Here is a 25464-nt window from a genome sequence, read left to right on the forward strand (position 1 = left end):
TTCTTTACTGCTGGCAGGTAGTACTTGAGGCATAAGTTCCAATGAACCATTTGGGCCACATAGTTGTGCCTCTGTTTGTAGTCTGTCTGTGCGATTTTCTTACAGCAGCTGAGGATATGATCAATGGATTATTATTATTATTATTATTATCATCATTATTATTATTGGCCAAATTGGCTAGTGCGTCTGGAAACTGGAGTCCAAAAAATCTGGAAGACCAAAGATTTATAAGGGGATCAGGAAATATATCATGATCTGCTCTGGTCCATTAGGATCTGGAGACTTCCCTGGTAGCTGAGTGATCTCATGATGTTATGTGATTTGTATTGGGCTTGTCTCCATGTGAGCCACTCCGAGTCCCCGTTGGGGAGATAGGGGCGGCATACAAAAATAAAGTTGTTGTTGTTGTTGTTATTATTATTATTATTATTATTATTATTATTATCTCCTTGGACTTGAGTTGCCTTCCATGTGTCCTATGAAAGCCAATGCTAGGTGAATCCAAAAGGTCTCACTAAAACACTGGTTGGAACCGTGAGCCTATAGAAGAGTGAGGCTCTCGCTTTTCTTGCTCTCCTGGATGATGCAAGCCATTGTTCCTTATTTCTCCTTTGTCCTGGAAGTTTTACCCAAGACATTTTAGAGGGTGACAGTTCTTCTTTCCCTTTCCTTCTTTAGATCCTCCCTCAAGACCCACCTTTCCCATAAAGTCCTTTATTCACAGATCTGCATTGAGACCACAGTCTTAAGACTACAAAACGATGCTTGTTTTGCTTATTCTTCCTCTTGATTCTCCGTCTTCCCTTTCCACACTCGGAAATTTAGGCTGCAAATTCCTTGAGGCAAGGACTTGTCTTTGTTTTGCTAATGCCATGAAGTCATCATCTATATTGTTGGTGCCTGTATAACTAATAAAATATGGAAATACCCTGTACTGCAAAATCAATTCATACGACAATCATTATGCCAACAGATGCAACTCACAATTACTTTTGCATATGCACGTCTCAGGAAGATTTGATTCAAAATCATATTTTGGGGGAGGGAGAACGAAAGAGTCCAATCGACTGTGTGCCCCATCACAGCGATGGTTGACAGTCAGATGATTACAGTGTGCTCCAAGCAGCTGTAGTCGAAGTCCGCACAATAATAATTAGAATTATTGTTCTCCTTCATGATGAGGAACAGAGTGGGATTGGACTTCCCATTCATAACAGCTTGGCGTAATTGTAGACTGCATCTTTTGATAATTATCGGTTCATGCGTACATAGATTTTTGCAACACAAGCTATTTTCATATTTAAATTTGCTGCCTTCAAATATTTGGGTGGAATTGTTAAGATTGTAGTGCTCCTTCAGTATTAGCTTCCTGGGTTTCTCCTTTCTTGCACGTTACGTTTAATATTTCACTCAGCACGGTGTTTTGTCCAAGGTCAGCTCTGTTATCATCACTCATACAGACACAGGGGACGAGGCAGGACTTTGAACATTTTATTACAAAAATATCTTGCAAGCGAAAGGAAAAAAAAAACCCCAAAAACAAAATCCAAAACAACCAAAAACAAAACTTAAGGTGCGATCTGTACAAACAGTCACCTAATATATATTTTTGATCCACAACAAATATATTCCCAACTGCTTCATATATTCCTCTCTCCCTGGTCCCATTTCCCTCCCTGCAAAACCAGGGCCACGTGATGAGTCTGGACAAAAGGTGGTCTTCAGCACCCCTCCTCCATTCTGGGCTGGTGACGACCAGCTAAAGCTCTTGGAATTATCTTCCAAGCAATGGTACCATCAGACTTCCTTATTTTCCTATCTACCGTCACTAAGAGAAGGAAGAGTGTGGCGGGTCATTTGGACATAACAGAATAGCCATGTGAAATTCCTGCCTTGCCTAATAGCCAGAGTAAACATCAGACACCATCATGGCATCCAAAAGAGCCAGCCATGTGTTGGCTCAAAATGACAGCCATGGGTCTACTTCCTTCCTCTCCATTTGTAACACTTATGGAGTGGATCAATGTCTGGATATCATGAAGATTTATACTTTTTTTTTTAGTTGGAGCAAAGACTCTTAGCATATCCATGGCTATGTTGGAGGAAACACTGCAGACATGAACATAGGAAGGAAGGACACATGGAAGCCATTTTCGGGAGGAGATATTCACCTAAGGTGACATGTAATTTGGCTCTGACAGCACACTGTCCCAACACTGCACTTCCTTCCACACATTTTGGGCTAGGAAATAGCCAGGAGGATGTGGATGAAAGAACATCAGGAGGACTATATGCCACCATGAAGATGCCCACATCTTGCAAGGCTTCCAGGACTGTATGCACTCATTCCTTATTTATGTCTATGCTTTCTCATAGCAGGAGCATGGAGGTCTTCCTAATTGGCTTTAAAAAAAGACTGCAACATTCTCAGTGGCCCCAATTTTCATTCTTTCACTCTCTTGAGATGAAAAGAGGAAGCTTCTCCTGTGTCTCAAGACACATTCATGGTTGTGTCTTCCTGGAAAGAGACCATTATACTGGGCTAGCTATTCAGGTGAGTATCCTCTGAGATGCAGAGGACCTGAAAAGGACTGTCTACAGGAGAAATGCAACATCTCTCCAGGGTCTACCTGCTTTGCATTATAACCTTCCCCCTGGACCTTGAAAGCTCCTCAAATGAAGGATGGAACTAAAGTCTGGGTGGAAGATCAGTGGTAGAGCATTTGGAAGACATCGCTTCAACGGCTCCGTTGGTATCCCGTTCCGTAATTCCTTCTTATGCCCACAAACTGTTAGTTCCTAAACTGCATTGAAATAAAGAGGAACACACAACCACCAAAACAAAATCAAAGGAGAAAAAAAATCCCCACATATCAACAGCAAAAAGAAGAAAAGAGAGGAGTAATTTTGGTTACTGGCAGCAGGAGTCACAGCGGGTGGGTTAAGATGTCTCGGTCTCGGATAGTTTAGAGCTTACTTCATCTCCGGCACTCTATACGCCTTGCTTTGCTTTTTTTTGTGCTTTTCACACTAGTGCTAAGTACACAGTACTACACCCACTTACAAAGAACATACACAAATACTGGTAATTTTTTTTTTAGTTCTAAAAGGAGTAAACAGTTATAATGCTGAACAGTCAACACAGGTGGAACGACCACCTCTTTAGGTGGAGCCCTGTCTATCTGCTCCCCATAAAGAGGTGCTCTGTTTTGTTTTTCATTGGCCTCCCCCACTTCATCAACTGCACTTATGGAATGGAAAAACGAGCAAGACCAAAGGAGGCAAGGATCAACCCCATGGATTTGGCCAAGACGGACACATTGAAAGGCAGACACGATCTTGCCCTCTCCCCCTCAAGAGGCAGGGACAGGAGACACGGTGCTCCAGAAAGTTGTAAGTTCAAGAGACAACAAGCTGCCTAGGCATATGGATCTTGGATGGAGATGTTTCTCTTTTGGGAACAGAGCACCTTGGCCCATAGTAGGTGACCTGTGGGAACATCTGGCCCCTTATTACACCACTCAATAAGCAGCACACCAAGAGCCTCCCTTGCCTCTTCCCTTCATAGTCATTGCCCAACTATCTTTCATTGCTCCTTTGTATGGTCACCAGCAGTGTTGCTGCAGATTTGAGTGTGGTGTGGGGAAAAACAAAATGACCGGCACACTTGAAAACACATATATGCACATACATACTGGACCAGGATGGAGCCTAAGTAGAGTGGCAGGTCCAAGAGGGGTCTTCCTAGCTTTGTAGACATTGTGGAGCAACTATAGAGGAGAGAGATGAGTTGACATAGTATATCGGAGAACTACTACTAGCTTTGGGTTGTGGTCTTCTCTGACCATGCAAGCTGCCTTGGCATGATGGTTGGTGGAGTGGGGGATTACCTCTCAGAAAAGTACACACTCACACTCACATACAGAGGAATAATATACTGTAGACCTTAAATAGTGCTGCTAAGGTTGCTTCCTCATTTTGTCAAATTTGGGAGACGGTCCAGAAGGTAATGAAGAGAAAACCTTAGATTTCAGTACTGAGGTTGTGTCCCTATTTAGCCAGATTTGGGAGAGGGTCAGGACGTCAACAAAGAGGGAAATGGAAGCGGAAACCATAGACTTTGTCACTAAGGTTCCTTCCCCATTTAGACAGAGTTGGGACAGAGTCAGAAGTGAACAAAGAGGAAAGTGAAAGAGATCGGAGCTGGCATGATTTCTCAACATGGTCCCTAATTTTCTAAGGCGTGAGCCTATCACAGAAGCTGCGATGTATGTTCAAGGCCCCCCAAACTAGGAACACTTATGGATGAGTGAAAAGAAAACAAACTAAAACAAACCAAGGGGTAAGTAAGGAGGTCAACAAAACTAAAGAGGTTCTACAGATTTGGCTTTGCCAGCAAGAGATGGGCGGGGGGTGAGGAGGATAATCTGGAACAAGTTGCTATATCTCAAAGAGGCACTGTCCCCAGACATACTGTCACGGGGAGGAAAAGAACTTATCTGTGGACTACAGCAATATAAAGTGAAACAGACATGATCTTGGTCTTCCACTCTCTGGAGAACCTGGGAAAGGACCGTTTCTTTGTCCCATATGATCACCACCTTTGCTCAAGTATCTTGATAGGGTTGGTGCTCAGTCGCTTCTTTCTTCTCCACACAGCTAGATGAGGCCACCAGTGTGGCTTTGCTCCAGAGAAGGAGTCTCAAGATGGTGGCATCAGAGAGGACACAGTAGTCTTGAAAGGAAGGAGAGAGAAGGCCTCCAAGCAGGAAGAGCTGAAGATGACATCCCACTTGCCAATGAAGTGACCACTTGCCATCGTGCAGCTCTGGCTCCGTGCGGCGTGTTGATGAACTACAAGAAGAGTTACCATTCTAGTGAGAAAAGCTGTGTTAGATCCTTAGTTGGTCTAGGCCTCTCCTCTCCACCGGGAAAGCAGGGGACGAGAAGAGGCACCATGAACTAGCCCAAATATCAGGATGCAGTTGTGTGTAGCACCGATTAGTTTTCCTCCTTGACCTTGGCTACGTACATTAAGTTCCACTCAAAAGAAGTCGCAGGAACCACACCTTGGCAGGCAAATCCCATCACTCCTCTGTTGAGAACCAGCATGAGTCCAAGGCCAAGGATCCAAGCCCAGCCAGGAGGTGTCCGGCGGCCCCAAGAGAGGGCCGGGGAGCCAGTGGACAGCCAGCGACTGCCGCCAGAGATCACTTGCCCTGCACCTGCACGCTGGCATACTCCGAGCTGGTTTCCTCCGGCTTCGGGGCAGGTCTCTTGGGCGCTTTGCTTAGGTGAACCATGTCTAAGTCTGCATAGGTGACGTTCTCGTCATTGGCAGGAGGCTTGGCAGCCTGGATGCTGGCATATTCCGACTGCTGGCTGATTTCAACCACCTGGCGGGGGCTCTTCTCGGGGGCCTTCTCAAAGTTCAAGTCTGCATATGTTACGTTGTTGGGATCAGGCTCCTGAAAGGAAGGAGAAGATAAGCAAGGGAACATATGCAGTGGAACCTCTACTTACGAATGTCCCAACATACACACATTTGGACCTACGAACCATCACTCGGCCTAGGTTTTGTTTTGACAATCGAACCACATTTTGACTTACGAACAAAATGTGTTGTCGAAGGCTTTCATGGCCGGGATCACAGGGTTGTTGTATGTCTTTCGGGCTGTGTGGCCATGTTCCAGAAGTATTCTCTCCTGACGTTTCACCCACATCTATGGCAGGCATCCTCAGAGGTTGTGAGGCATGGATAAACTAGACAATGAAGGTAAATATATATATCTGTGGAGAGTCCTGGGTGTGACAAGAGTCCTTTGTCAGTTGGAAGCCAGCGCTAATGTTTAGGTCAATGGTGGGCAACCTTTTGCATTTGGTGTGTCAAAATTCACCAAAAAACCTAGCATGACTTGGGTGGTGTGTCACTTTGAGAAAAGAACCATAATTTCACTCTCTCTCTCTCTCTCTCTCTCTCTCTCTCTCTCTCTCTCTCTCTCTCTCTCTCTCTATATATATATATATATATATATATATTGTGTTTAAATAACAAAAATATATAATTGTAATATATAACTGTATTTAATAAATCAAAAACTATTTACTACCATTATTTCCATGTACAACTATCTATGATACCTTTTGCAATTTCCACACTGATTTCTCTCTATTGTAGTTTCAATGTAGTCATGAATAATGAATAATATAATAATAATATAATAATAGTAATAATATAATAATATACTACAATAAAAATAGAATAATAATAGAATGATTATCTATCTATCTATCTATCTATCTATCTATCTATCTATCTATCTATCTATCTATCTATGTAATGTGCATAATTCCCATGGAGTAAACAACAAAACCACTGGACCAAATCACACCAAATATGGCCACAAAAGACATTAGTCATCCAATCAATCTGCATGCGTCAGTGTGTCAGCAAAAATGGCTAGGCGTGTCAGTGCTGACACGCTTGTCATAGGTTGGCCATCACTGGTTTAGGTTAATCACCCTAATTAGCATTGGAAAGGTTTGTCTCTTGCCCGGGGGGCATCCTTTGTTCAGAGTCATTAGCCGTCCTTGGGGCTCCTCTGCCCTCAGAGTGTTGCTTCCCATCTCCTGTTCTGATTTTTGAGTTTTTATATCTCACAACCTCTGAGGATATACCTCACACCCTCTGAGGATGCCTGCCATAGAAGTGGGCAAAACATCTGGAGAGAATACTTCTGGAACATGGCCATACAGCCCGGAAAACATACAACAACCCCGTGATCCCGGCCATGAAAGCCTTTGACAACACATAAATCCACCACCTTTTGAACATGGTAAGACATGCCTCCAGTTTCTTCTGTGGGTTTTATTGGATATGCCTAAGTTTTGGTTTCTATTGTCAAATAGCAGCGCAAAAATAAATAAATAAAGGGAAAATGGACTGACGGGCAGCTGGTATGAATTCAGAATAATTTCACAGATATAGGTCATTGTGTGTATATATGATAGGAGATCGCCCTTCTGGATTCTTGGCAGCTTAGATGGAGTGGCACACATCATCCTCCCTTTGTCCCAAAGGAGTGACATCTTCCCAGTCCAAGGGACAGCTGCGTACCTACGTGAGCAACTACGTCGACTGCGAGGAAGCGGCGATGCGCAAGGCGGAGGGAGACGGTTTGCTCAGCGAAATGGCACAATTGCCCCACACAAAAGGCAACCTCTAAAAATAAAATGGGCTAGGCCTCTTAGCAGCTGGGTCTTTTCATAAGCAAGGCATTTTTGTGCGCGCGCGCGAAGGAACGAAAAGAGAAAGGCGACGCAACTGCCGCCAACACAACAGTGACAAAAAGTAGCAGCCAGCAGTTCTTTTACGAACGGGCAAATTGTTGTTCTCTTCCTTGATGCCACTGATTAAAGTTGACATTTGTGCATGAGAACCAAAAGCAGTGGTGGATTCCATGTCAGCGGGATGGCGATTCTGCTCCGGGTTTTAGTTCGAATTTTTAACACTGCATAGCTGCAATCGTCTGGCACCATTTTAACTGTTTATACCAAGCGTGGGCAAACTTGGGCCCTCCAGGTGTTTTGGACTTCAACTCCCACAATTCCTAACAGCCTACCGGCTGTTAGGAATTGTGGGAGTTGAAGTCCAAAACACCTGGAGGGCCCAAGTTTGCCCATGCCTGGTCTACATCCTATGTGATCCTGGGATGTGTAGTTCGGATAGGTACTGAGAATGATCTCCTTTGAGAGCTCTAGTATTCTACCTCAGGGGTATGGATTAGAGCAGGGGTCCTCAAACTTTTTAAGTGGAGGGCCGATTCATGGTCCCTCAGATGGTTGAGGGGCCAAATTATCATTTGGAAAAAAAAAAAACAAATTGCTATGCACATGTCTTATTTGTAGTGCAAAAAAAAAAAAACCCCAAAAAAACCCAACAACAATCATTTACTTATTTATTTATTTACTACATTTATACCCCACCCGCTCTCACCCTGGAGGGGACTCAGAGCGGCTTACAAGTTGTATGTACATACAATATATTATATTATTAGCATAGCACAATATTAGCATTGTATATTACTATATTGTACTATACCATTATACCGTAATATTATTAGTAATATTGCATTTAATATATAATATATAATTAATATGATTATATTATACAATATTATTATATTTTATTATTATTAGCCACCCTGAGTCCCCTATTGGGTGAGAAGGGCGGGGGCAGAAATACTGTAATAAATAAATAAATATTATATTGTACTACATTATAATATTTATTATCAATATTATATGTATACACAATATATTATATTATTACTATATCATTCATTACAATATTTCATTTACAATATTGGTAAATGAAAAAACAATACATATTGTTTTAAATACACATTATTTAAAAATAATTTTAACCAACATACTGTAAACTTATCAGGATTTCAGTGGGAAGTGTGGTCCTGCTTCTGGCCAATGAGATCATCAAGTAGGATTGTTGTTATTGTGCCTTCAAGTCATTTTAGACTTTGGGCGAGCCTAAGTCTAAAACTGAGGGCGGGGGCCAGGTAAATGGCCTTGGAGGGCCGCATCCGGCCCCCGGCCCTTAGTTTGGGGACCCCTGGATTAGAGCATTATGGCAGATAATGCCCCCTTCCAAACCACAAACTACAAATCCCAATATTCTACAAGGTGGAGACTTGACAGCTAAAGTAGTTTTCAGCTCTAATGATGGTACAGTGCAGATGATTAGAAACAAAAAAAAAAAAAGAGAGAGAGAGAGAGAGAGAAAGGAATTCACCATTATTATGACCTCTGTATCCCAAGAAATTTAGCAGAACTTACCTGGTTTGTTGCTGCGGAAGTCTTCTCAGACTCGTGTAGCCTGAAGCAGTGAAAAAACAAAACAAAACATGGAATTACAAAACAGAAAAGCAAGCTTAATATTATTCCTTCTTAGTCCGTCTCTTTGAATATGTACCTTGGCACCAGCTGCTTGTTTGGCTGTGCCAAGACCTCTTGGCTTTATGAAGGGAATGTGTGATTCCCCTCCTTATCACTCCATTGCCATTCCTTCCCAAGTGGGTTTCCCCAAAATTTTCAATTCCAAAAAGCCATATGGTTTCCTGACCCCACCATATGGCCTGCAAATAGCAGAGGTGCAAAGAAGAATGAAACTCATAGAATCATAGAATTGGAAGAGACTCCAAGGGAAATCCAGTTCAAACTCATTCTGCCATGCAGAAGGGACAATCTAAGCCCTCCTGACTGAAGGCCATTCAGCCACTCCTCCATTTCCCCAGCCAGCAGGCTATTCTATTGCTGAACAGAACTTCAACAGTTGTTCAGCAGTGGAACTCTCTGTTGTGACTCAGCTGGAGCCTCAGAGTGCCTCTGATGGGGATTATGGGATTCAGGTTCAAGATGATGGGATTCAGGTTCAAGATGGCTCTGATGGGAATTATGGGATTCAGGTTCAGAGTGTTCCTGTTGTGGAAGATGAGGAACAGGGAGGCTTTCCCACGGCAGGGAATGGTGTTGATGATACTGAAGCTAGCTAGGTGCAAATTGCGTCAGGAAGGGAGGACAGTTCTCAGTCTGATAGCATACAGACAGATGCTAACACTAACGAGCTGGCTGACCCTGACAAAACGGAATCTTTAGATCAAGCTGGCCGTTTGGAATTCAGGGTTCGCAGGAGTGTTCGAATAGCAAACAAGAGGAAGGTTAGAGGCCAAAGAAATGCTTTCATGCTATGCAAAGGGTATTAAAACAGTGTGCTGAGAAAATTGGAGAAAACACCAGAAATGGAGGAATGGATCGTGAAAGTGATGGAGGTGGATGAGATGGACATTCTGACAGGGTATCTCCAGTCAAAAGACCCTTCCGAGTTTAGGAAAGTCTGGGAGCCCTTCAAAAGGTTTTTAGAAGGAAAGACTATTTCAACGTGGGGGTTTCAAATTTGACTATTATAAATTTTAATTTTCACCACTCGTTTAACTTCCTTCTGTTAAAAAAAAAAGGTCATGATGAAGAAAAAAAAAGAAAAGAACTACAGTTCACAATTGCTGGTGGTTTGTGAACAGGTTGTGAAACAGTGAGCTTTTTGCTTTTGCTTTTTGGTGTATTTCTTTGCCAAGTACTTTGCATTTTTATATCGCCATTTGTTCAGTTTTTTTTATCTTTTTTATATAAATATGGACATTTTAGCTTTGTTTTCGGTTTTTGGTTTTCTCTCTCTCCCTTTTTGATCCTTTTTAAATCTCAGTTTTCCCACTTTCTATACAATCAAATGTTCTCACTCTTTCGATGTTAATTTACTCTATCTTATAAGGTAAAACTTCAATACAAATATATATTTTAAAAAAAAACAGTGTGCTGAGAAAGAAACCTTTGTCAAAGCAACTTCTCGCTCAAGTCAAGAAGCAAGCTCTCGCTTTCCTGGATTACCTTGCAGCCTTTGTATGTTGGTGTTCATGGAACTTTGTCATGCATTAATGGGACCCTATTTTCTTGGATTATTCTTTAAAGCCTTGTTTTGCAACAATCTTTTGGAACTTTACTTTTTCTTTTTAATAACTGTTTATTTCCTATTTCCTAAGAAACCACAAAAGACTTCAACCTGTGTGCAGCCTGGTGTATTTAGCAAGGTGAAGCTAACCTGAGGTGCGACACTCTCTGCCTCGGAGTGTGGTGGAAACTCCTTCTTTGGAAGCTTTTAAACAGAGGATGGATGGCCACCTTTGTACTTTGATTGTGCCTTCCCTGCATGGCAGGGGGTTGGACTAGATGGCCCATGTGGCTTCTTCCAACTCTATTATTCTATGATTCTGCGAACAGCTCTTACTATCAAGGACATGAGAGAAGCAACCTGAGCCCTGCCACATGCACAATGGAGGAACTTCTCATAGTGACACCAGAGGCACTCCGAATGGCCTGCTTCTGAGCAAAAGAAATCTAGTATAATGCCAATTTTTTAACTTTGTGTTTTAAATATATTTATAAGTGCATTTTCAATTAGCTTCTGACATGATAAATAAAATACTATCAGGAAATTCTTTGTAATGATTACGTGAAATCTCTTTTTCTGCAATTGGAATCCATTGCTCTGTATCCGAGTCTCTGGAGCAGAAGAAAACAAGCTTTCTCCCTCCTCAATATACTATCCTTTCAAATATGTAAACATGGCTCTCTTGTCTCCTCTCAACCTTCTCTCTTCCAAGCTAAACATACCCAGCTACCAAAGTTTCTCTTTATAGAGCTTGGCTTTGAGACCTTTTACCATTTTGGTCATCCTAGATCAGCATTTCTCAACCTGGGGGTTGGGACCCATGGGGGTTGGTGAGGGGGATGTCAGAGGGTTCACCAAAAACCACCAGAGAACACATATTTCCGATGATCTTAGGAGCCCCTTAGGCTGAAAATCTCTCCGCCTGTCCTTCTCTAGGCAAGTGGGGTTTATATATCTGTGGAATAATGTCTAGGGTGGGAGAAAGAACTCTTGTCTGTTGGAGGCAAGTGTGAATGTTGCCATTGGCCACCTTGATTAACACTGAATGGCCTTGCAGCTTCAAAGCCTGGCTGCTTCCTACCTGGGGGAATCCTTCGTTGGGACAGGAAACAATCAGGGCCAGCTAACACCTTCCAACAAGGTGCAAGGCCATTCAATGCCAATCAAGGTGGCCAATGGCAACATCCACATTTGCCTCAAGCAGACAATTTCCCACCCTGGACCTTCCACAGATATATAAACCCCACTTGCCTTGCTTCCAACAGATCTCACAACCTCTGAGGATGCTTGCCATAGATGTGGGTGAAACATCAGGAGAGAATGCTTCTGGAATATGGCCATACAGAATTGAGCTTTGGAGTTGTATCTCACCTACATCCAGAGAGTCTAGTGGACTCAAACATTGATGGATCACAGCAACCCAGATCCATCATTGTTTGAGCCTACAAGGCTCTCTGGATGTAGGTGAACTACAACTCCAAAACTCAAGGTCAATGCCAACCAAACCCTTCCAGTATTTTCTGTTGGTCATGGGAGTTCTGTGTGTCCAGTTTTGTCCAATTCCATTGTTGGTGGGGTGCAGAATGCTCTTTGATTGAAGGCAAACTATACATCTCAGCAACTACAACTCCCAAATGACAAAATGAACCCCCCCCCACAACCTCACCAGTTTTCAAATGTGGGTATTTGTGCCAAATTTGGTCCAGTGAGTGAAAAGACATCCTGCACGTCAGATATTTACATTACGATTCCTAACAGTAGCAAAATTACAATTATGAAGTAGCATGAGGAACTGTATTTAAGGTGTCGCGGCATTAGGAAGGTTGAGAACCACTGTTCTAGATGTAGGTATAGATGTAGATACAGCTATACCTATAGATACATATACACACCCCAGATGTATACAAATTAGGATTGCAATTCTTCTCTAATTTCATTCTCAAGGAGAATTGTAAATCCAGGAAAACCATTTCTTTCCTTTAGCTTGAATCCATTACTGAGTACCTAGAGCACCAGAAAACACACATGCCCCATCCTCAATATGTCATCCTTTCCAATATTTAAACATGATCATTGTGTCTCCTCTCAACCTTCTCTTCTCCAGGCTAAACATCCCCAGTTCCCCATCCATTCCTCATTGGGCTTGGCCTCCAGACCTTTTGGTTGCCCTTCTTTGGCACGTTCCAGCTTCGATTTGGAGTTTAAATCACTAGCATCCAAAGGTCACACTTTGGGGGCAGAAAGCTATTTCCAAACTCAACATATTTGTTAACTCTAGGAAGAACTTTTGCAAGTTCTTTGACTAGTATTTTGCCAGAACTTGGACAAGTCGCCTTCTTTGGATTACACCTTCCCAAATGGTTCAAAGAAATGGAAAAAGATGGAGGGATTTTGATATTTTAACATTCTGGTTTTCTCCCCCATTTCCCTTCATTTATTCCTGGACTCATTTAGAAAATACTAGCTTTGCCTGGCCACGCGTTGCTGTGGCTTATGGGAATCCTTTGTTGGCCAGATGGAATAGCAGTGAATAGCCTTGCAGTCTCAAAGCCTGGCCGTTTTCTGGAGTAGCTGGAGCTTTTTGTTGTATAAACGTAGAGGCATGGATGAGGGGTTGTGCTGCCAAGTTTGGTGTTTCTGGGATGTGTAGTTTTGTTGTTTTGTCCTAGGCTGAAATTTCATTACCCTTTTATATATATAGAAGATGCGAAAGCCCATTGTTCACACTGTCTCCTCTTTTAGCCTAACCCGCCTCACAGGGTTGTTGTGACTGCAAAATGGAGTGGGAAGGAAGAAGAAACAGTGTGTCCTGCTCTGAGCTATTTTAATCTTGGCATGGTTTTTGACTGGCTGGTGTCGACCGACTTTTTGTCAGCTCTTGCATTTGTCTTTTCATAAAACTGTCTCGTTGCGTATTAAGTTACATCATGTTCGCTGTCTTTTACATGAAAAAATGGGCTACTAAATTAATGAGAAAATAAATAACGGCCACATCGTTTTCAATGTCATCCGGCTAAGTGGCACAAGGGGGACGTTTGCAATTAAACTCCTCTTAACCTTCGGGAGCCCTTGACGAAATGGCAGGCAATAAATCTTAATCCATCCAAGTCATGAAGTTTTGTAAGAAGGATCCATTTGATTAACCAACAGGAACTTAAAAATAGTTTAATACTGTATCCCACTTTTATAAAAAATGTTGAGATGGCGAACAGCAAGGAAATCTAAAACAATGGCTGGGATTCAGATACTGTCTTATCTATATATATAAAAGGGTAATGAAATTTCGGCCTAGGACAAAACAACAAAACTACACATCCCAGAAACACTAAACTTGGCAGCACAACCCCTCATCCATGCCTCTACGTTCATACAACAAAAAGAAAAGAAAAATAAAGTCCTAATTAGAGGGAGAGGAATAATTGTTTTTATCCAATTGCTGCCAGTTAGAAGGCTAAGCTCCACCCACTTGGTCACCTAGCAACCCACTCAGCCCAGGGAACAGGCAGAGTTAGGCCTCACATAGGCCTCTTCCACACTGCCTATAAAATACAGATTATCTGATTTTAACTGGATTATATGGCAGTGTAGACTCAAGGCCCTTCCACACAGCTATATAACCCATTTATAATGGACTTAATGTCAGGGGAAAACCTTTACCTTAACTACCACCAATTCCTCAATACTTTATTTCCCATACCACCATGCTTTGCCACAGCAATGTGTGGCCGGGCACAGCTAGTACAGGTATAAAAGTCCCTATGAAAGTGGTTGGATATGGGTTGCCTCTGTGTGTGCAAATGAACATTATGACCAGCCTTCTATTAGTGGCATATGTAAGATTAAATTGCACTATGCATGTATTATTCACCATAACACAACATCTGCTGATAGCAATGGAAGTCAAATTGCACATATAGCAACAGTGGTCCTTGCAGTGTTGCTCTATGTATTGCAGAGACACATTGAGCTTTGAGAGTCATATTCCAATTGCTCATAGTGCGTTGTACAACAGCCAAGTCATTGACAAGAGGGTGCTATAGAGTATTGAACTGTCTTTAAAGTGTTTTAAGTGATTTTAACTGATTCGTATGTTTAACTCTATTTTAACATTTATATGCTGAAAGTGCTGAGCTGCTGAATGTGCAGACTGAAAAGTCCCAGGTTCAAATCTGAGGAGCGGAGTGAGCGCCCGCTGTTAGCTCCAGTTTCTGCCAGGCTAGCAGTTCGAAAACATGCAAATGTGAGTAGATCAATAGGTACTGCTCCGGCAGGAAGGTAACGGCGTCCATGCAGTCATGCCGGCCACATGACCTTGGAGGTGTCTACAGACAATGCCGGCTCTTTGGCTTAGAAATGGAGATGAGCACCCCCAGAGTCAGACACGACTGGACTTAATGTCAGGGGAAACCTTTACCTTTACCTATGCTGGAGATATTAAATTGAATGGCTTTTTATTGTTGTGAGCCACTTTGCATTTCAATCACAGAGATAAATAGACTACTACTGCTACTACCACTACTACTTTTACTAATGTGTTGGGCAATGTTGCTCTTCTCTGTGGACTTGTGTAGTACTGGCAATGTGTACTTTTATATGTGGCTATTGCAGAGGTGTTGGATTGTGGCAATGGCCTACCTGTGTGGATACGGTGGCATATGTGCATTAGAGCCTCAATCCCATTGGTAACAAGCATAATGGTAAATTGTGCCACATATGTAGAGTGAGTTTTGTGGACAATGCACAACGTTTGCATCCAGCTGATGATGGGAGGAGCAGGGCTAAACATACAGTAGCACATTAAAGCCCACAGAATGGAATGTATTTGCTCCGAGGACTAATGACCATGCGCACCAATGCAAGCTGAGCTACATTTGTGATTTGTGCTAGGCATGATGCCAGCATGATGTAATCTTTATACTTGTGTATAAGTCTATAAATTTTAGTATAAAAATCAGCTCCAAAAGAACAAAATGCCATTGTGAACACTTTACTTTAACTATTCCCTTTTCTGAGTAATGGCGAAAGGCAAGCACTGTTGATATTTTGCCTTCTCTTGGATGGTAAGTGAGGGCCGCAAGTGCTGCTGACGGGAGCCTCAGAGGATCGGGAGGGAGAAGAGGAGGAGGAGAAGAAGCCTGGCCGCCATTTTATCTGCTCGGCCTAGGAGCCTCCAAGAGCCGAGAGCCTCCAAAGTCCAGATTCCGGCGGTGGGGCACTCTAGGCGAGTCAGGGGACTGTTTCCAGCCCCTGTGTGGAGAATCGAGGCCACACCGAGCAGGGCCTCTTTCGGTCTCTTTTCTGATCGTGGAGGCCGCGCCGAACCGGGCGGCCACCAGCGGATGTCCTTGCCGCTCCTCGAGACCCTCTCCAACTCCCGCCGCAGTCTTTGGGTGGCCGCGCCGAACCGGGCGACCACCCTTAGCGCCTGCCACAGCTTCTCTCCGACGGCGGAGGCCGCGCCGAACCGGGCGGCCTCTCTCGACTCCCCGCCGGCCCTCCTGCAACCTCCGGTAAGCCCTCACAAAAAGAACTAGGCCGCGCCGGACCGGGTGGCCTCCCCCCTCCCTTTTCTCTCCAACCTCCTCCCTGGGCCTTTAAAGTTAACCCAAGCCTCTGGAAGCTGCGTCGATCCGGGCAGCCTCCTTGAGCCTTACCATCAGCTTGGGCAAAGAGAAGACATCTGGGCCACGGTGGCCTATATCATCCTGGGTGGCCCTCTGAATTGTTCCCGCCGGCCTAAGTTCCCTCCTGCTTCTGCCTCGGCCTTCGCTGTACTGCCTTCCAGCTTCCCTCCCAGACTTCCCATAGTGAGAATTAGGCCTAGGAGCCGCGCCGGACCGGGCGGTCCTCCCAAGCCTCTCCATCAGCTCACAAAGAGAAGACAGCTGGGCCTCTTCATCGGCTCTATTGAACTGGGTGGACTTTACGAGGCATTAGCAGGAGCCCCAGTGCTGAAACCGCCATCTACTTTATTCTATTTCATTTTATTTTATTTTATTTTATTATTATTATTTTTTTCCTCCTTTTTCCTTCCCTTTTGAGTGTGTATGTGTGTGTATTTAGATAGGAGAGAGTAATTTTAAATTGATGCAGGGAGACAGATTTGATTGTTGATAGGAAGTGGGCTTATGTATTTGGTACTTAGATATAGGAAGTGATCACATAGGATTCGTGAGTTCCCTGAGGTTAATTGACTGGTATATTGATGGCATTAGAATGTGAATGATGGTGTGTGCATGTTGGCTGATATACATCTGAGTGGAAAGAGACAGTAGAAATGGTGTGTTAACGTTGGAAGATTAGAGTGGTTACTATAGGAAGGTTTTTGAGAAAGTATTAGGAATGAGTTGGCAGGAATCTCCAAGGAAAAATGAACTTCTTCAATTATGTGATTTGTTGGGGAAATCGTTCAGTACTGTTTTGTACCAACTGGAGACACTGAACAAGAAAATTGATCATCTTTTCAAGGGAATTTCCCTGATTGCGAAAAGTCCTTCTCCTATAGACACTATAACAACTGTACCAATCAGTTCAACTAACATTAATGAGGAATTAAACGCTCTGGAAGACCATGGAAGAATAAAGCTAGAGGAGCAGAAAGTAGTTAATAGGTCAGATTTGGAAGTGGCCAAGGATGGGGATGGGTTATTATCTGGGAAAGAGGGTCAAGGGAGGGTTGCCTGGAAGGAAATTAATAGAGTCTCTCAGAGGACAAACAACACTCTGTCCCCAAAACTGTTTGGACAATTTCGGGATACTTCCTGCAGCCTGTTGCGAACCAACAAGGTGGCAGTGGAAGTCTCAGACTCTTTACTAAATAGAGGCAGATGGACTTCTAAGCAAGCGGTCCAGATATCTCTCTCGCAAATTTTTTCCTTGAGCCGGTCGGAAGTGAAGATCAAGACCATTGACTGGCTTCGCAGAGACTATCAACCCTGGAACCGCTCCGTATGTCTTCTCATTGGGCTGGAGGATAGAATGTTGCTGGAAGAATTGTTTTTGTACGGGCCTAAACTCCAACAATGGGGTATCATTCTGAAGAGGGTGCTAGTAGACCCATTGATTCGCCCTCTAGACATCGGACTGCCTCGCAAAATACAAGAGTCCCCAACATCAAGCTATGTCTGTTCTACCCCCCAGCCCTGCCGTCAGTCATTAATAATAATAATAATAAAACATTATTTATACCCCGCCACCATCTCCCCAATGGGGACTCGGGGCGGCTTACATGGGGCCATGCCCGGGAAAAATACAATATAGCACAATATAAAAACAACATATCATAATACAATTACAACAATACAATAAAGAATCATATACAGTACAACACAAAATCCAAAGAGCAGTATAACAGGGCAGGCCGCACTGACACTCAGTTAAAACTCGGGGTGAGAAAAGGATAAGAAAAAGGATAAGAATAAAACCACAGGGAACTAAGGAAAAGATAGCAGACAGTCTAGAGGATAAATAATGGGGGCGTAACAAAAGCATGTAACAGTTACTCTCCGAAAGCACATCGGAAGAGCCATGTTTTTAGATCTTTCCTAAAGTCTGAAAGAGTGGGGGCTTGCCTGATTTCAATGGGCAATGAGTTCCATTAGTTGTGCCTAGTCCCCCTCCCATGTTAGATGATGTTATCATATTAGATGACTCCTCTTCTCTCATACCAGCGGAGATAAGCCTCTCTTTTAAACAATCAAGTACACTTGGAGGCCTTTCCTCCCAGGACAGCTGACTATTCCCCTCAAATGGCAATCTCAATCAACCAATCTCTCAGGAGGAAGAGGGTTCTCACGGGTGGGGCCCCATTGAGGTGGTGTGGGGGAGAAGGAAGAACGGTCACCAACGACCCAGGGAGAAGCGCAACAGAGTTATTGCGACCCTGGAGAGGAATAGGTGTGGTAGTCTTCAGGACAGACCCCTCAGCCTTAAGGTCCTGCTTCTGAATGCCAGATCTGTCAATGGTAAGACAGCTATCATCCAGGATTTAATCCTGGATGAGGGGGCGGATCTGGCATGTATTACCGAGACATGGTTGGATGAACTGGGTGGGGTAAATCTCACCCAGCTGTGTCCACCGGGTTTCGGGGTTCATTAGCAGGCCAGGGTTGAGGGGCGGGGAGGGGGAGTCGCGGTGATCTTCCGGCAGTCCATTGCCCTGATCAGGTGCACCGTTCCGCAATCTTCGAGGTTTGAATGTGTCCTGCTGAAGGTGGGAGCCCGAGACAGCTTGGGGATTCTGTTGGTGTACCGTCCACCCCGCGACCCAGCAGTCTCCCTGTCTGAGCTAGCAGAAGTGGTTTCTAATGCGGCCTTGGTCTCCCAACAACTTATTGTTTTGGGAGACTTTAACATCCATGCCGAGACCACATTAACAGGTGCAGCTCAGGATTTCATGGTTGCCATGACGACCATGGGGCTGACTCAAGTTATATCTAGGCCCACACATCAGGCGGGACACACGTTGGACCTTGTCTTCATTGTGGATGGTGGGACAGTCAGAGTGGAAGAACAAAATATCCTTCCATTGTCATGGTCTGACCATCATCTGATCTGTCTAAGTTTCACCGTGTCTTCTAACCTCCGCAGGGGTGGTGGACCCACTAAGATGGTCCGCCCCAGGAGACTGATGGATCCAGATGGACTCCTGAGGTCTCTTGGGGATCTTCCTGTTCTGGAGACTGGCGACCCTGTCGATGTCCTGGCTGATCGCTATAATAGTGAGCTGGCAAGGGCATTGGACACGATTGCTCCCAAACGTCCCCTCTCGCTGCGTAGAGTCACGTCTACTCCTTGCTTCACTGAGGAGCTGGCCATGATGAAGCGTGCGAGGAGGGGACTAGAGTGCATCTGGAGGAAATCTCAAGATGTGTCCAACCAAGCACGGACTAAAGCCGCTATTAAGGCTTACTCCGTGGCTCTGCGGGCAGCCAGGAAAGCTTTCACGACTGCCCGCATAGCGTCTGCGGCCAATAGGCCATCGGAGTTGTTCCGAGTTGTTGGGGAGCTCCTGCGGCCCCCTGAGACCCGGGAGCTTCCCGATGACTTGGCAACTCGGTGCAGCGAGTTCGCACACCATTTCGCAGGCAAAGTTGCTCGGATACGTCGTGAGTTGGACTCCAGCTTAACTGTGGTTTCAGCGGAGGTAACCGAGGCACCTGTCGGTTCGATCTTATGGGATTCTTTCCGGCTTGTTCTTCCTGATGACGTGGAGGGGATTCTTGGGTCTGTGAGGGCGACCACTTGCGCTCTGGATCCTTGTCCTTCTTGGCTGGTTAAACTGGCCAAAGATGGGTTGTTGGAGTGGTTTGTGGCTATAATAAATGCCTCCTTGGGTCAGGGGTCATTTCCATCCTGTTTTAAACAAGCGGTGGTAAAACCGCTACTAAAAAAAACCTCGTTAGACCCATTGGTTACAGACCAATCTCCAACCTCCCATTCTTGGGCAAGGTGCTGGAGCGGGTGGTTGCCACGCAGCTCCAGGGGTTTCTCGATGACACCGATTTTCTGGACTGCTCGCAGTCTGGTTTCAGGCCTGGGCACAGCACTGAGACGGCTTTGGTCGCCTTGGTGGATGACCTCCGCAGGGAGCTGGACAGGGGGAGTGTGACCCTGCTGGTTCTCCTGGATATCTCAGTGGCTTTCGATACCATCGACCATGGTATCCTTCTGGGGCGGCTCTCTGGGATGGGGCTCGGTGGCACAGTTTTGCAGTGGCTCCAGTCCTTCCTGGAGGGCCGTTCCCAGATGGTGAAGCTGGGGGACACCTGCTCGGACCCCTGGCCATTGACCTGTGGGGTTCCGCAGGGGTCTATCTTATCCCCCATGCTATTTAACATCTACATGAAACCACTGGGAGAGGTCATCCGGAGTTTTGGAGGGCGTTGCCATCTCTACGCAGATGACACGCAAATCCACTACTCATTTCCATCTGACTCCAAGGAAGCCCCTCGGATGCTGAACCAGTGCCTGGCCGCTGTGGCGGACTGGATGAGGAGGAACAGGCTGAGAATCAATCCCGACAAGACAGAGGCCCTCCTGGTCAGTCGTGCGGCAGATCGGGGTATTGGGTGGCAACCTGTGCTGGACGGGATTGCACTCCCCTTGAAATCACAGGTCCGCAGTTTGGGGGTCCTCCTGGATTCAGCGCTGACGCTTGAAGCACAGGTGTTGGCGGTGGCCAGGAGGGCCTTTGCACAACTCAAACTTGTGCGCCAACTGCGACCATACCTCGTGAAGTCTGACTTGACCACGGTGGTCCATGCCTTAGTTGCCTCTAGACTGGACTACTGTAATGCACTCTACGTGGGGCTTCCCTTGAAGACGGCCCGGAAATTACAATTGGTCCAATGCTCGGCTGCCAGATTAATAACGGGGGCAAATTACAGGGAGAGATCCACTCCCTTGTTTAAGGAGCTCCACTGGCTGCCGTTCATTTTCCGGTCCCAATTCAAGGTGCAGACCATCATCTATAAAGCCCTAAACGGTTTGGGACCCACCTACCTCCATGACCGTATCTCCTTCCATAAACCTGCCCGTTCTTTGCGATCATCCGGGGAGGCCCTGTTATCACCATTGCCTATATCCCAGGCCCGCCTTGTAAGTACAAGGGAGAGGGCCTTTTCTGCTGTGGCCCCCCGACTGTGGAACTCACTACCTACTGAAATTAGGCAAGCTCCCACTCTGTTAGCTTTTAGGAAAGAATTGAAAACATGGCTCTTCCGCTGTGCTTTCGGTGAGTAATTTCTGTTATAGATCTCTGTATTACTCCCCTCCGAACATCTATCTTCTAGATTACCCCTTCCAAATGTCCCTGCCCATAGTGGAGTACTCCTCTGTCCCTCTCACTCCGGGTTTTATCTCTGTGTTCACGCGGCCTGCCCTTGCTTTATTGTTTTTTTGATTTCTTGATGTTCTGTTTATTATTATTTATTGTATTTTGAATGATATGATATGTTGTTTTTATATCTTATTATGTTGTATTGCTCTGGGCATGGCCCCATGTTAGCCACCCCGAGTCCCCATCGGGGAGATGGTGGCGGGGTATAAATAAAGTTTTATTATTATTATTATTATTCTCCATAGATCTTTGACTTATCCATGGGTCCCTGACCCCACAACCTGTCATTGCCTTATACACGAGGCCAACTTAAATATGAGTCTATGTCATAATTCTGTCAGCAAAAATGTATACTATGTGGGAAGCAACAGAGGACCTCAGTTGAGTTTACGCACCGGATGGCACATTTATCTATCCATTAACATAAGGGTTTTGGGTTTTGAAACAGTTGAAACAGATTTTGAAACAGTTGAAAAGCAACTCACCAACGCCTTGAAAGATCTCTCCAGCTACTACAAAGAGAACCACCTGAAGCCGAACCCTTCCAAGACACAAGTGTGTGCTTTCCACCTACGTAACCGCGAAGCCAACAGGAAACTGAAAGTTACTTGGGAAGGCCAAGAACTCGAACACTGTTTCCATCCTTAATACCTCGGTGTCACCTTAGATCAAACACTAACATATAGGAAACACTGCATGAACACCAAGCACAAAGTAGCTGCACGCAACAACATCCTGCGGAAACTGACTGGCAGCGCATGGGGTGCAGACCCACAAGTAATAAGAACATCAGCCCTGGCCTTGTCTTTCTCAACTGCAGAGTATGCCTGTCCTGTTTGGCACAAGTCTGCCCATGCAAAGCAGGTGGACATAGCACTGAACGAAACATGCAGAATCATCACGGGATGCCTTAAACCTACACCTGTTGATAAACTCTACAAGTTAGCTGGCATTGCCCCTCCTGACGTGCGACGGGAAGTTGCTGCTAACGGCGAGAGACATAAGGTCGAACATTGTGAAAGCCACCCACTGCATGGCTATCAGCCTCCTCCCACCAGACTCAAATCAAGGAAGGGCTTCATGAGATCCACCACTCTTCTGGATGTTCCTCCAGCAACAGCAAGGGTGTCTCTCTGGGCAGCTAAACCTGGCAATTCTAACTGGATGGCCCCCCAAGAGGGTCTTCCTCCAGGGGCAAACCAAGAGTGGGCAACTTGGAAGTCCCTGAACAGACTCAGAAGTGGAGTGGGCAGATCGAAAGACAACTTGGCAAGGTGGCACTACCTGGAGGAATCCTCCACCTTGTGTGACTGTGGAGCTGAAAAAAACAACTCAGCACATGTATGCTTGCCCACAATGCCCTGCCTCATGTACGGAGGAGGAGTTGTTTAAAGCTACAGACAATGCGGTTGCTGTTGCCCGCTTTTGGTCCAAAACTATTTAGTTGCTTGTGATTTCTTTTTTTTTTCTTTTTTCTTTTTATTCCATTATTTGAAATGTATTTGTTGTACAATGCTTTTGACACGAAATAAAAAAAAAACGTAAGGGTTGTGTAGCATAGTCATAACACAACTCTGGAGAGTTACACTGCACAACCCCAATGTAAGATCTTGGTGAATAAGAAAAGTAGAAACAATTGCATAATGCCAGGATGAAATAAGCACTGAAGCCTTAGGGGGCCTGCTATGGTGGAAGGGTATCCAGGACAACAACAAGTAAAGACGGCAAGAAAGCCAGCCAACAAAATAATAAGTCTCCAGAGGTGACCACTGCTTAAGTTTCAAAACAAACAGGAAGGCAACCTTGCTTAAAGGCTTTCTTTAAAAATCTCCTTGGTGGCCTCTCCAGCAGCCCTGGTCCAACCTCCGTTTTTGCGAGTGTTGAAAAGGGATTTGTCTGACACAAGGGCAGAAGCAACGTGGCTCTCCAAAGTGGAGACACAATGGATCAGTAGGATTCACGTTAAGTGTTAGCGAGGGGTTCCAGGGATTCCTTATTATAAGAAATGTTCTCTTATTTGAGAGTTGGGACAGTTGTTCTTTTAAATTCCTCCTCATGTCCCCAAATCCTGTAGCTTTGAGTGTGGGCTTTCATAAAAGCTGAAATGCATTAACAACTCCATTTTTGCAGTGGTTAGGAATGCAGGGCCTCTGTGAAAATGGAAGAACATTTTCTAAAATGTTATCTTTTAAACATCTCTCTAGAATCTCCAGGATCTCCAGCGCCACTCCGTTGTTGATCTCTTGCTAAGTTTGGCCATAAAATTGTGCTGGAGGAACTAGGGATTCCAAGAGAAAATATTAATCAAATCTGCAAATAATCAAATTTACAAAAGCTAAACCTGAAAATGTGGAGGGTTGACTGTATGTACATTATGTAATTTATGTGAACAATGTGTTAATTTTGAAATACATTGTTAAGTTTATTTATTTATTTATTTACAGTATTTATACTGAAATTAACTGAAATTAGTACTGTCATTTGGTGTTTAGGTAGAACATGAACTCATTAATAGCTACGTCTTCACTGTATATCATGAATTTTGACTGTCTCTCATTTTGAAAATCTAGCAATGCTTGGTTTGGCATTGGTTGGTTTAATGTTACATCCAATTGAGATCAGCAGGTTGGATATAGACCAAAATCTTAGCTATACCAGAGGTGGGACACTAGATGTTGTTGTGTGCCTTCCTCGTTTCCAAAGGTGAGACTATCACTAGGATTTCTGGGGCTGAGAGTCTGTGACTTGACCAAGGAAACAAAGTACATTTTCATGACTGAATGGGGACTCGAACCCTGGTCTTCAAAGTTGTCATTCCAACACTCAAACCATGATGCCATGATAGCTTTCCAAGTGTTACTCTACTACAATTCCCAGTAGCCTACTAGCCATCAGAAATAGCGGTGAAGACCCATGGTTGTACTTCTAGCCCGACAAGCTATGGAGAGCCATATGACTTCTACTTCTGGATTCCCACTGTGACTGAAGAACAGCTTTGAACATTGGATTAGATGGGAAAGATGGGAGTTGTAGTCCAACATAGCTGGGAGTGCATCAGATCTTTTTTGGAGGGAGGAAGCTGCTCTATCTATTATACCCTGGTCAGTAAGTATCCCAATACTCAGCAGTAAGGTCAGACTTACCTTACAGATGTAGGGTCTTTCCCTGCAAAGGAGAAAAGAAACAAATGCATTAGTTTGAATATTATTTCCCCCCAATTTCAAGAAATTTATTCTATCCCTTCCAAGACACTTCTATGTCTTTGTTATTTTTCTTAATCTTTTCTGAGTCACTATCCCTTTTGAAAATCTGATGAAAATTGTGGATCTACACTGACCCATACCTGACCCCAGGTTGTCTGCTTATCCCAGATTATCTGGTAGTGTAGACTCATATAATCCAGTTCAAACAAAGCACATTATCTGGGATCAGATCCTTGGATATAGTGCAGTGTGGAAGGGGCCCTAAACACAACTTCAGATCTTTGAAAGTTACTTTAACAAAGGCAAGTTGTTTCATTATTTGCTAGAGTGTTTCAAAATAACGTCCTGTAGTTATGAAAATAAGGAACTTGTTATGTTGCTTGTTGCACTACTCATTCCTATTCCTTCCATTTCATTTTGAGGGGATAACCCCATAAAGTTGATAAGAGAATGACATAAAATATGAAAATAATTCTAGGGAAAGGACTATAGAAAAGATCAAGAGTAACTTACACCATTAGGGCACCAACAAAAGAACTGTTCTAATCCCCTATATTACTTTTGAAATGTGATTCCATTATTATTCCTGAAAATAATTCAATACTGGCAACAGCACCAATTGTAACTTGTCAAGCTCTGTATAATTTTCAAGAGTGACATATCCCTGAACCCATTCTGAGTTTTAACCTGAATTGCAAAGATGTGATGCAAGATGGTAAGTGTAATTCAAAATCACTAACTATTGAGTTAAATTCTGAAGGCTGAAGCCTCATCTCACTGCCATATAATGCAGTTTGAAAGTGCATTATATGGACAATGTACCCCAGGCACGGGCAAACTTCAGCCCTCCTCGACATGTTTTGGACTTCAACTCCCATAATTCCTAACAGCCTACTGGCTGT

The 25464-nt window shown here is 44.3% G+C and overlaps 1 protein-coding gene across 5 annotated transcripts in view; it reads right to left on the minus strand.

The window, feature by feature from the left end:
• Positions 1 to 1478: 1478 nt before the first annotated feature.
• LOC103280468 (tyrosine-protein phosphatase non-receptor type substrate 1) overlaps positions 1479 to 25464 on the minus strand; it is a 236307-nt gene continuing 212321 nt past the window's right edge. For all 5 annotated transcript variants that reach the window (XM_008119591.3, XM_008119594.3, XM_008119590.3 and 2 more), the window contains exons 7-9: positions 24503 to 24524; positions 8854 to 8893; positions 1479 to 5468 (exon numbers count right to left, since the gene is read on the minus strand). In XM_008119591.3, coding sequence (XP_008117798.1) covers positions 5211 to 5468; positions 8854 to 8893; positions 24503 to 24524 — 320 coding nt within the window. In that variant the 3' untranslated portion in view covers positions 1479 to 5210. The remainder of the gene's footprint in view (positions 5469 to 8853; positions 8894 to 24502; positions 24525 to 25464) is intronic.

This window comes from Anolis carolinensis, chromosome 4 (assembly GCF_035594765.1).
Source record: "Anolis carolinensis isolate JA03-04 chromosome 4, rAnoCar3.1.pri, whole genome shotgun sequence".
Taxonomy (NCBI): domain Eukaryota; kingdom Metazoa; phylum Chordata; class Lepidosauria; order Squamata; family Dactyloidae; genus Anolis; species Anolis carolinensis.